A 12,953-nucleotide genomic window follows, 5' to 3' on the forward strand; every position below is an offset into this window, starting at 1 on the left:
TCTTGGTCACACTTATTAATAGTCTTAACTGGTGCCATTTATCTAGCATGAACCCCACATCCCAGCCCTGGTGCAAGTACACCGGCTGCAAGGTTACACAGGAGGTATTTTTGTGTGCATGTTACGGATGAAGAAACTCGGAAAGGTTAAGCAGCTCGCCCACTGCAGGTCAGCCTGGGGCCAGATCCGTCTGACCCCAAAGCCTATGCTGACTCCTGAGCTCTTAGCCTTGATGCCGCATACTTCCAACAATAGCTGGTGATTTCAGCCTTCATCAGCTTTATTGTCAGTTCACCATGATGCACCGACTCTGCACAGAAATCTATGAGACCTTTCAGGTCTTATATTTGTGCTTAACAAAAAGTAATCTGTGCACATCAGCCCTGATGACTGTCTCTGTCATTCATAGATAGAGGGCCAGCTGAGTGAGAGCTAATGGAGGTTCTCTCATCACCCAAAGATGAGATGAGACATGGACAGGCTTTGGACTGGTCAGTGGTGGCCTTAGAAATTCCCCTGAGCCATGACCTCACCCCTTTGGAAATCTGCCATACTTGAAAATGCCACAGCATGTAATTTTCCCCATCGAATGCTTTAAATCATATCTAAAAATTTTAATAAACCCTTGGGATGCATTGATAAAGGCAGGACTCTTGTTTAGAGAGTTACTTAAATCTCTTCTCCGTCACCAGCAGTAGCAGTTGGGGAACTATTTTTTGCATCCTTTCGAAAAATCACTCTTCCAGAAAGTCTGCATTGTGGAGGCACAATTGTTACCCTGGGCTGCAGAAGCCAAGTCTCTGGCCGGGTTGTCTCCCGTCCATCTGCACACCAGCCTCCCTGTATTTGATTCACATTCCTGCATTAACAACATTACAAAAGGCTACTGGTAGAGACCTTTAGGGTTGTTGGTGCTGAGGGCTTGCAGTCTAAGGCCTGTCTCAGTCCTAAGGCCCCAAAAAAAGGCCAACTTAATACTGCCAGCATGAATCTGAAGAGTACTCTTCCTTGAGAACACTCCTGCCTAGTGCTCCATGAGGGGTGCAAGGCAGGTTTGGGAGACCTAGATGAGGAAATCCAGGCTGAGACTGGTGCTGTAGCCTTGTCCATCAGTATCAAATGAGTTGATGGTGAAGCCAGGACTCGAACGCAGGTTCTCTGATTCTTGGTCCACAGCTGTGTGGCCTTGGACCAGATGATATTCGTGGTTGCCTTTGTGACCAGCGTATACCTAGAGCTTATTGTATGTCGGGCACATAGGAAGGGCTTTGCACATGGTGTCTCCTTTATCCTCAAAATATTATCACAAAATTATCCTTAGGTATTCTAAAACAATTTCAATCTCAGTGTCTGAGTTGCTCCTTACCCCTCGGAGAATGTTTGAATGAAAGCAGTCTTGTATTTCAGCTTTTCCTAATTCTAGTGGTGTTTGGAAATCTATAGGTGTGATTCTCTGTTCTGCTGGGTGTCACCTCAGGACACCGGTGAATGTGATAGCCCTCAATTTGTTTGATTATTACTGAGTCTAAGGAACATAAACAACAATATGGAACAAGGAAACTTGCAGCCTAAAGAACTCAATAATAATGAACTCAGAGAGCCTAAATGGAGGGGATGGGATGCGTGAGGGTGGGAATGTACTGGGTTCCCTACTGGTTAGTATAATATGTGAATAGGTGGCATTACATTCTATAGCAAAGTTATGTATTCCATTTTACCCTTTCCTTTTGCCTAGGATTCTCGGACAACCAGTACAGTGTAAATGATCAAACTGCCCTTAGAAATCTCCAGTCTGATGTTACAGAGAAGAAATCTCACTTCACTGAGGTAACGTATGTTTCTGACTTCTACAGTATTCAGCAGAATGTACCCACCTGTAAAACATGATCACTGAGCTTCTTATGATGCGTTTACGCTTTATTTTGTTTACCCAAAAACTGAATTAAAGCAGCAGGAAATCTAACCATCGGTGATGGATACTTGTTACATTAAAGTCTGCTCTGGACAGTCAGTGGAAACCCTGGCGTAGTGGTTAAGTGCTACAGCTGCTAACGAAAGGGTCGGCAGTTCACATCTGCCCGGCGCTCCTTGGAAACTCTGCGGGGCAGTTCTACTCCGTCCTATAGGGTCACTATGAGTCAGAGTCGATTCGAGGGCACTGGGTTTGTTTTTTTTTTTTTTTTTTGGTTTGGACAGTCAATTATTCCCTTTCAGTCTTCACCAACAATTCGTAAACTGGCAACATCATAAGACAGTATGGTGATTGGACTTTACTTTTAAATCAAAATTAATCTGCTGAAGATAGATACACCCACCCCTCACTTATTGACATGGTTAGGTCCCAAAGACCAGGTTGTTATGTGAAAAATGGTGTTACGTGAAAATGAAGGATGACTACATCATTACACAACTGCCACACCACTAAGAATCATGGCCCAGACAATTTGGCACACAACCTTAACCAACACAGCAAATGTCACTCTGGATTTGCAACTTCGCGTTCATTACTGCCAGACGTATGCCACTGATGCTCAAAATAGCTGGATAGTAGACTTCTGTTACTGTTGTAAATGCGAAATATCAGATAACGAGATAGCTGATAAGTAAGGAGTGAGTGTATAGCATTTTGAAAGTGAGGAAGAAGTAATATGAAATAGAACTAACTAGTAGTATAGTAGTATAGGTTGAAAAAACTACAAAAAGCAGTGGTCTGAAATAGGGAAGAAAATTAGAGGTCAAATTATAAAATGAAATGTCTCAGATCCTAGGGATCAAAGAACTGTGTACACAGTGATAATGTCACCTTATCAAATGCCAGGCTCTGCCTAATTGACTGACTCATTTAATACTGTCCACAATCACAGAATGGAGGTACTGTTACTATACCATTTTACAGATGAGACAATTAAATCTCCAGTCGGTGACCGACCCCAAATCTCCCAGCTCATAAGTGGCAGACCCAAGGCTGTCTGGCTCCAGAGCTTCTGTTCTTAACCAGCTCTATCAGAGCCATTGAGGAAAGCCCAATCCAGTAAACAGAACTTCCAGCAGGGGCCTTCCAGCCTTAAAGAATTGCCTGAGGTATTGCAACTTACAAGGCATCTGTTGTCTTTTACAAATGGTGTTCTGCCTCCAATGTTTATAATTCTAAGATAGAGTGGCATTATAAAAATTGATCTATCATAACAGATTAAGAAAGACCTTCGTAACAAAATATTTTCCCCCAAAATGCTTGTCTAAGGTATTAGTCTACGATGTAGGTCTGTATTGAATACAGTTCAGCTTTCCCCTCAGAGACCCCAGGCTTGAAATCCCCCAATGTGGAGAGAGAATGCTGTTTTGGATCCTGAGACTTAGCCTTCAAGCGTTAAACCCTTGTCTATGGGCAGACCTAAGCTCACTGTCTCAAGCTGTGAAGATGTGTGGCAGTAACTAATTCACTCCCTAGGAGCAGGAGCAGGAGCCCTGGGGTCCAGGGAAGAGGGGAATGAGTAGGAGGAGCAGTGGATCATGGAGAACATCACTCAGAGGTGACAGCATTTGGGGGGGAGGACGACAGAGGAGACAGGAGTAAATCTGCTAAGGCGGGTCTGCTAAGATCCATCACTACTCTTTTTTAAAAACAATCTGCACTGAAGATCTTTCCCATTAACATTTAGCTGGCAAATATCAACATTTCCATATCGATGTCAAGATTAATCAGTTTGGTCAATAATTATGATAGATCTTTGGGACCGTGTGGCTGGGCCCCTAAACACGCACACACACATTCACGCACGCACATGCACACACGCATGCTATCATTGCCTGTGACTGAGTTAAACATTGTGTTGTTAGTTGTTGTTGAGTCGACAACAACATGGCGACCTTATGTACAACAGAACGAAAGGTTGGCTGGTCCTGCACCATCTTCACAATTGCTGGTATGTCAAGTCCATTATCACTGTGTATTTTGATCGCTGGTACGTCAATTCCATTGTTGCTATCACTGTGTATTTTGAACGCCTTCCAATATAGGGGGTTCATCTTCCAGAACTATATCAGACAATATTCTGTTGTGATCCATAACATCATTGCCTAATTTTTGGAAGTATATCGTCAGGCCTTTCTTCCTAGTCTGTCTTAGCTTGGAAGCTCTGCTGAAACCTGTCTGACATGGGCAACACCGCTGGTATTTGAAATACTGGTGGTATAGCTTCCAGCATCACAGCAACACTCTAGCCACCAGAGTGAGACAAACTGGTGAGTTAAATAACTCCCAGGAAATCACACCATCCATCGGCTTTGGAATTCTCCAGATCACCTAATTTGATCATATCAGCAGTGCAGCTTTCAAATTCCCCCCAACAGTGAGCTTTTAAAATCTTTCCCGCATGTGTCTGGTATAAAGGCGCTGTGAGATGATGAAGCTCTTCGCACAGATGCCTGCCCTTTTACCCGCCAGAAATCCCCTTCTGTCCTCCAGGGGAAGGGCAAGACGGCTCACCTCTCCTTCAAAATGTGCCAGAGCTGCAGCAGTGATGTGCGGGTATTTGTAACCAGGTATTTTTACTTTATCTGCCAAGTGATTGTTTAGTTTACGAGGAGTGAAATACGGGACAGAGTTCTTTTCTTTAGAAAGAAAGTGTTCAAATTTTTCCTGATAACAAAAGCGATGGTGATTCAATGGGGGAAACTCAAGAAAATGTAGCACTATATATGTAAGGAAATATATATATGTGTATGTGTGTGTGTGTATATATGTATATACACATATATATTCTCTTCCCTTATTTTTTCTACGCATTTTTTACATAAGTATAGGATTGTGATGTATATGGAAACGCTGGTGGCATAGTGATTAAGTGCTACAGCTGCTAATCAAAGGCTTGGCAGTTCGAATCTGCCAAGTGCTCTTTGGAAACTCTGTGGGGCAGTTCCACTCTGCCCCATAGGGTCACTGTGAGTCAGAATCGACTTGATGGCAATGGGTTTGGTTTTGGTTTGGTAATGTATATAAACGTTTATAGCATTCTTCTTTGCATAACACAATCACAGGCAATTTCCTGTGACATTTAAATTCTTCGTAATCTTTATTTTTAATTTCTGCAGAATGTAAAATGCAGTTGTCCATACCAGAATTTACTTACCTGTTTCCCCCTTTTAATACAAACAGGATTTAGGTTCTTGCCAGCGTTTCGCTGTCACATTACACTGCATTGAACCCTTTGGTTTTTACTAAGTGCCTGGAAAGGCAAAGTTCCACGATGGTGATGGAGGAAAAAGCCATTTTTCCATTCGACTTCAACTCTTCTTTCTCTCCTGCTGTGTACCAGAGTGAGCTCACACATGCAGAAACACTGACATTGGGGGTCAGATGCCACTAGATTGAGAGGCTGTCTAATAATGGTGGCTCTCAGTCAACTAAATGGCAGTGAGCATGTTTGCAGCCAGCCTGGAGGTGATTGCAGGGCAAACCTGTGGGGAAATGTGTTCACAGAGCCCTCTGACTAATATAGTCGTAGGCTGCAGAGCAACAGTGGAAAACGAAAGAACGGTTTTGTGGAGAAAAATACAGATTTCAAAGGTATGTTTGGATTAGATTCTTATCCTTTGGAGAAATAAATTACTGCAGGCACGGAGGCATCCACACTCCAGTGGGCTGGGATCTGATTTGCTTTGTCATTCCTCACTTATCTCTCTTACTTCAATTTATGAAATGGTGCCCTTCTTAGTAATGTGCCTTAAGGCACCGATATAAAGTTAACAGCAGTCAATAAAATGCATAAAACTATGAAAGCAGTTACCAGCTCTACAAAATCATGTTTGAAACATTTAAAAGAAATCAATATCTTAAGCAGCACCTATGAAAATGTAAAACTCGGAGTGTTACGGGGTGATGGACAGGAAACATGGTTACTGCCAAAGCGAGGCACAAAATCCAACTATTTATCTGACCTCCCTTTAACCTTGACGGTTCTATTCTAAATCTGAGATTATTTTCTTCTTCCTTTTCAAATCAAACCTCACATCAGTTTATTTGATTGCAGATAGAAGGAATCTTTCTGCAAAGCCACGTTTAGACAACCTAGCACAGAGGGAAGATGAAGCTACACTCTGAAATACCTTCATTTGGGAAGATATCTGACGTAAAACATGTGGTTGCTTTTTAAAAAAAATATCTTATTTTGTTTTTGGTGACAGTTTACACAGCAAATTAGGTTCCCATTTGACAATTTCTGTACAAATTGTTCAGTGACATCAGTTACATTTTTCACAACGTGTCAACATTCTCATTAATTGCATTCTGGTTGTTCTGTTTCCAGTCCTCCAGTTTCCCTTACATTTTAAAGTTGGCCCCATTTTGAAAGTAGTAGGCTGCCTTAAAGCAAACCCACTGCCACTGAGTTGATTCTGACACATAGTGACACTATAGGACAGAGTAGAATTGCCCCACAGGGTTTCCAAGGCCGTAAATCTTTACAGAAGTAGACTGCCACATCTTTCTCCCACAGAGTGGATGGTGGACTGAAACTGCCGACCTTCGGGTTAGCAGCCGAGCACATTAACCACTGCACCACCAGGGTTCCTCAGGTGCCTTAGGAACAGCAAATAGCCCTTGGTTTCCCCACCCCAGAAGAAGGTTGGACACAAAGTGATGTCTTGTAGTCTTGGAGGGTGGACCTTATCTTTAACTGTTGCTGTTAGATGTCTTCAAGTCGATTCCAAATCATGGCCACCCCATATGTCAGAGTAGAACTGCCCCACAGGGTTTTCTTGGCTGTAATTTTTATGGAAGCAGATCACCAGGACTTTTTTCAGCATGATCGCTGGGTGTGTTCAAACCATCATCCTTTAGCTTAGCAGTCATTCACCTAACCCTTGTGCCACCAGGGTTCCTTCTTTAATCTTACATAATCAAGTATAAATATATCAAGACATATATATATATATATATATATATATATATATATAGTGGGTCTCAATGAGAAGATAGGATTTGATGGATGGACTTTCCCATGTAAGAGTGTTGTGCATACTGAAGAACAAATAGTGCAGTGTTTCCTTTTTAATTTCTCTCAGCTTGTTGGTTGGAGCGTGGTCAAAGCTTAGTCTAAACACCTGAAAAACACAGTAGCATTTAACTTAACAATCCTTGTCCTAGTGATCTTATGATCTGTGTGTCACCCTCCTGGCTGTTCACTCCTGACATAGCACCCAACTCGTAGTTGTTGTTAGGTGCTGTCGAGTAGGTCCGACTCACAGCAACCCAATGTACAACAGAATGAAACACTGCCCGGTCCCGCATCATTCTCACAATCATTGTTATGCCTGAGCCCATTGTTGCAGCCACTGTGTTGATCTAGCTCATCAAGGGTCTTCCTCTTTTTCTCAACATCCAGTATTCTTCACCAACAACATAATTCAAAGGGGTCAATTCTTCTCTGGTCTTCTTATTCACTGTTCCCTTTCACAGCATATGAGGTGATTGAAAACACCATAACTTGGATCAGGCACACCTTAGCCCTTAAAGTGACAACTTTGCTTTTAAACACTTTAAAGAGGTCTTTTGCAGCAGATTTGCCCAATGCAATGTGTTGTTTGATTTCCTGACCGCTCTTTTTAGAGTGGATCCAAATCAAATGATATCCTTGACAACCTCAATCTTTTCTAAGTTTATCATGATGTTGCTTATTGGTCCATTTGTGAAGATTTTTGTTTTCCTTATGTTGAGGTATAATCCGTACTGAAGGCTATGGTCCTCGATCTTCATCAGCAAGTGCTTCAAGTCCTCTTCACTTTCAGCAAGCAAGGTTGTGCCATATAGCAGGTTGTTAATGAGTCTTCCCCCAATCCTGATGCTGCATTCTTCTTCATATAGTCCAGCTTCTTGGATTATTTGCTCAGCACACAGATTGAATAAGTATGGTGAAAGAACATAACCCTAACACATACCGTTTTTGACTTTAAACCATACGGTATCCCCTTGTCCTGCTTGAACAACTGCCTCTTGGTCTATCTACAGGTTCCTCGTGAACACAATTGTTTAGAATTCTCATTCTTTGCAATGTTATCCATAATTTGTTATGATCCACACAGTAAATGCCTTTGCGTAGTCAAGAAAACACAAGTAAACATCTTTCTGGGACTCTCTGTTTTCAGCCAGGATCCATCTGACATCAGCAATGATATACCTGGTTCCATGTCCTCTTCTGAATCAAGCCTGGATTTCTGGCAGTTCCCCATCGATGTACTGCTATAACCACTTTTTGAATGATCTTCAGCAAAATTTTACTTTTGTGTGATATTAATGATATTGTTCAGTAATTTCCACATTCTGTTGGACCATCTTTCTTTGGAATGGGTACAAATATGGATCTCTTCCAGTTGGTTGGCCAGGTAGCTGTCTTCCAAATTTCTTGGCAGAGATAATCCAGCACTTCCAGTGCTGCGTCTGTTTGTTGAAATGGATATATATTTGTTGGATGGGAAAATAAATAAGGGTTGAACCGTGACTGTACGTTATAAATAGCAGAATTCATGTCCGAAAAAAATTACACTAATTCTACAATCACATCAACAAAATTTCAATTTACTGGATATGTAATGAGTCACTCCCACTTATGCATCTGAAATAAATGCATTCATTATAAATTCCACTGAAATATGGTACTTGGCATAATCAATGACACATACAACATGCAGATACAATAAACTTTAGGTCTGATGATCTCAGATTCCCACGGTTGCCCTAGAACGACACGCACTCACTGTGAGCACATGTCTGTGTCCATCGCCTCTTTTGGTCCCCACACTTGCCCAGGAGGTAGAGGGGACAAATAGGTTTCTCTACGGAATCGGGCTTCCATCAGCACTTATTCCCTGGGGTCAGTGTTACCCTGACACATGGGATGATTCCAGAGATGCAGAAATAAGCTCAAACTCACATCGTCCATTATTTCCGCTTGTCCTCTGACAAGGTCAAAGCCTGACTAGATCAAGATGAGACAGTGGCCAATTCTTTACCCTGCCCTTCTTGGCCTCTGAGTCCTCCTGTAGTGACGTCCTCAGGCCTGCAACCCCCAGTGCAGCACCAAGGCATCCTGCCACATGCGGGGCCCTGGGCATCTGGCTGTGGGCTCTTGGCTATGGGCACCTGGAGGTGGGCACCTGGTTGGGTGGCCATGGGCTCCTGGTTGTGGGCTTACTCTCTCAGTCCAGGCATGGAGGCAAGTCAGCCTTCCCAGTGTTAGGGTCTTTTGTCCTTGTTCCAGCCTGAAATGACAGTTACTCTTTCCTAGAAACACACTTCTTGTTTCTAGCATCTTTATACCCAAGACCAAGGTTCTCATGGATCCTGAGCCCAAGGTGGTAAATATACACATAACAAAATACTTGACATTTCAAACAACTCGATGACAAGAAAGCCTGGAGTCTCCCCAAGAGTTATCCCCATTTCCTTTTTATCCCAGGCCATAATCCAGTCTGCGACCCCCAGACTTACGATGGATCCCAGATGGTCTGAGTCCTAGTCCAGCTTCCTTTCCACCATGTCTGGGCATAAGAATCACCTGGGAGCGTGTTAACAGGCTGGGCCTTTGTATTAACCTAGGCAGGGGAGGGGTCCAGAAACCCGCATTTTTAATACACCCCAAGTATGTTTTATGCAGGTGATCCCTAGCGCAAACTTTGAGAAACGTCACACCATAAAACAAGACTAATACTGCACACTTTCCAAAATGGGTATTTGTTTATTCTTCTATAGACCTTTGTCAAAGGTGTTCCCACTGGGTGTGATTACACACCTCACTGAGTGCACGGGAACAATTACTATCAGAGCTAAATTTAACTTAAACGGGAGGGATCGCACACCAAGTCAAAAGGCACCATGTATGCATCAGTTTTACTGTAATTAAACTACAGCCATGAAAAAGGGAGAGAGAGGAAAAAGAGAGGAGAGGGGTAAGAGAAAGGGGAGAGAGGAGGGGGAGGAGAGGGAAGATAAATGAGGAGAGAGAGGAAGGAGAAGGGTGGAGAGAGAGAGGCAGTGATGCCACAGAAGCTTCCAGGCTTCTCAATGTTGGCTGTACACTGGGATTACCAGGGAAGCTTTAAAAAAAATACGCTACCTGGGCTCCTGGGATTCTAATATACTGTAATTGGTGTGGGATGAAGCTGGGCCTTGGAATTTTTACAAGCTCCCTGGGTGTCACCAATGGGCAACATGGGCTGAGAACCTCTGAGCAGGAGGCCAGCCTACAACAGAGTTTCCAAAGAGCCAGGCCCCCACGCAGCAGAGGGTCTCCCAAGGCAGTACCTCACACTCAGGGCTTCCAACTGGTTAATTCCTGCTGAAAATGTGCATTTCAAACAAGTTCCCAGGCTATGCTAATTGTTGTTGTTGTTGTTAGGTGTGGTCTAGTCAGAGCCAGCTCATAGCAACCTAATGTACAACAGAGCCAAAAACTGCCCGGGTCTTGCGCTATCCTTACTACAGTTGTTATGCTTGAGCCCATTGTTGCACCCACTGTGTCAATCCATCTCATTGAGGGCCTTCCTCTTTTTCGGTGGCCCTCTAGTTTACCAAGCATGACGTCCTTCTTCAGAGACCGATCCCTTCTGACAACATGTCCAAAGTACGTGAGATATAGCCTCACCATCCTCGCTTCTAAGGAGCATTCTGGTTGTACTTCTTCCAAGACAGATTTGTTCATTTCTTTTGGCAGGCCATGGTACATTCACTATTCTTTGCCAACACCACAATTCAAAGGCATCAGTTCTTCAGTCTTCCTCATTCATTGTCCAGCTTTCACATGCATATGAGGCAATTAGAAAACACCATGGCTTGGGTCAGGCGCACCTTAGTCTTCAAGGTGACATCTTTGCTTTTGAACACTTTAAAGAGGTCTTTTACAGCAGTTCTGCCCAATGCAATGCGTCTTTTGATTTCTTGACTGCTGCTTCCAAGGCTGTTGATTGTGGATCCAAGTAAAATGAAATCCTTGACAACTTCAATCTTTTCTCCGTTTATCATGATGTGGCTCATTGGTCCAGTTGTGAGGATTTTTGTTTTCTTTATGTTGAGGTGCAATCCATCCTAAAGGCTGTGGTCTTTGATCTTCATCAGTAAGTGCTTCCGGTCCTCTTCACTTTCAACAAACAAGGTTGTGTCATCTGCATAACGCAGGTCGTTAATGAGTCTTCTTCCAATCCCGATGCCCTGGTCTCCTTCATATTGTCCAGCTTCTCAGATTACTTGCTCAGCATACAGATTGAATTGGTATAGTGAAAGGATACAACCCTGATGCACATCTTCCTGACTTTAAGCCACACAGTATTCCCTTGTTCTGTCCGAACGACTGCCTCTCGATCCAGGTACAGATTCCTCATGAACACAACTAAGTGTTCTGGAATTCCCATTCTTCACATTGTTATCCATAATTTGTTATGATCCACACAGTCGAACGCCTTTGCGTGGTCAATAAAACACAGATAAATATCTTTCTGGTATTCTCTGCTTTCAGCCGAGATCCGTCTGAGATCAGCAATGATATCCCTGGTACTACGTCCTCTTCTGCATGCTTCTGGTCAGGGACTGATTCTGAGAACCACGAGTATGGTAGTGGTTCTCAAAATTTATCATACATAAGAATCGCCTGGGGATCTTGTTAAACTGTAGATTCTGATTCAGTATATCTAGGGTGGAAATGCAAATTCTCAGCAGTGGTTCAAACCAGAACCAACAGGTTCCGAGCCCTGCTTGCACTGTGAACCAGAAGGGTGAGTCGGCGGTCAGGCTAAACGGCAAGGCTGCGTCTCCCCATTCTTGACTCTGTGCCCCTCCACTGCCACCTGTGGGGGGGGGATATGTAAAAAAACCAGGGATATTTTGATTTTAAAAAAAATGAAGTAAATTTTAAAATGACTATCCATTTTTGTCTCTTTGCCTGTCTTTTGTTATCTTTTAAATCTGCAACTTCCCACATACCTTTAAAGAATAACCACATATAAAGTGATGGAGATTGCCATAAAAAACGAGAAAAACAGAAGCCAAGAAAAAAGCCGTCTTCCCATGGCCAACAGCAGACCACACAGTGACCCTTGGGTTCCTGAGATCACACGCACAGGTCCTCACATGGGCAAGACTTGTAGCGCCAAAGGTCCAAGCAAGAGAAGAATCTTAAATTATTTGATGTAAATGAACTTCAATCCTGCTCCGCAGGAAAAAAAAAAAAAAGCCACTGAGTGTTCATCAGGCCTTAGGAGAAACAAATGCCTGCTCTCAACACAGGTGGCCCTTCCCTCCAGAAAGGCCAGCCACACTCTCGGGTCTGTGTTTTTTAAAGGGTGTTCCTCAGATCACTGGCATCAGAATAACTAGGACCATCTGTTAAAATGCAGATGCCTGGGCCCCACCCGCTGACCTGCCGAATGAGTCTCTGGGGCCCCGGGAACCTGCACTTGTCACATCCCAGGTGATTCTCCTGCACAGAGTTAAAAAATGCTCTCTAAGTACTGAGCTCTAATTATGCCCCCAGGCTCCCCAGACAAAGATCCTTTGCAAAGAGTGGGAGTTCAGTAGTTACCAAGATGAGTTTGGATTCCGCTTTCATTTTAAGCACAGACGATAATGCGTGTCCGCATGGGGGCTGAGGGCTCTGGGAGCACTCCCTGAGTACTGGGTGCAGTTCATTCTCCTGCGGTTTTCTCAGTGCTTTACTCACACACCACCACAGTAAAAGCAAACTGAGGACACGGCGTCTTCTTCCTGGCCTCCACTCGGCTGGATGCTTTATTAAAAACCACAGCCCGCTGTTCTGGACACACTAGCGATGTGCTGTTAGGACGCTGCCTCTTCTAATTAGGAGGCCTAAACACCCTGATCATTACAAAATACTAGACAGAAATTCAGGCTTCTGCCACGGAGCCTGGAAATGCAGCCGAGTCCTGTCTGCCTTGGTCTAACCCCCACC

General features: G+C 43.5%; 1 protein-coding gene across 2 annotated transcripts in view; it reads left to right on the top strand.

Annotated features, from left to right (window-relative positions):
* Positions 1–12,953, top strand: part of C16H10orf90 (chromosome 16 C10orf90 homolog) — a 220,956-nt gene that overhangs the window by 146,849 nt on the left and 61,154 nt on the right. For both annotated transcript variants that reach the window (XM_010599237.3, XM_023559818.2), the window contains exon 3: positions 1,736–1,827. In XM_010599237.3, coding sequence (XP_010597539.2) covers positions 1,736–1,827 — 92 coding nt within the window. The remainder of the gene's footprint in view (positions 1–1,735; positions 1,828–12,953) is intronic.

The sequence above is a fragment of the Loxodonta africana genome, chromosome 16, assembly GCF_030014295.1.
Source record: "Loxodonta africana isolate mLoxAfr1 chromosome 16, mLoxAfr1.hap2, whole genome shotgun sequence".
NCBI classification, from domain to species: Eukaryota; Metazoa; Chordata; class Mammalia; order Proboscidea; family Elephantidae; genus Loxodonta; species Loxodonta africana.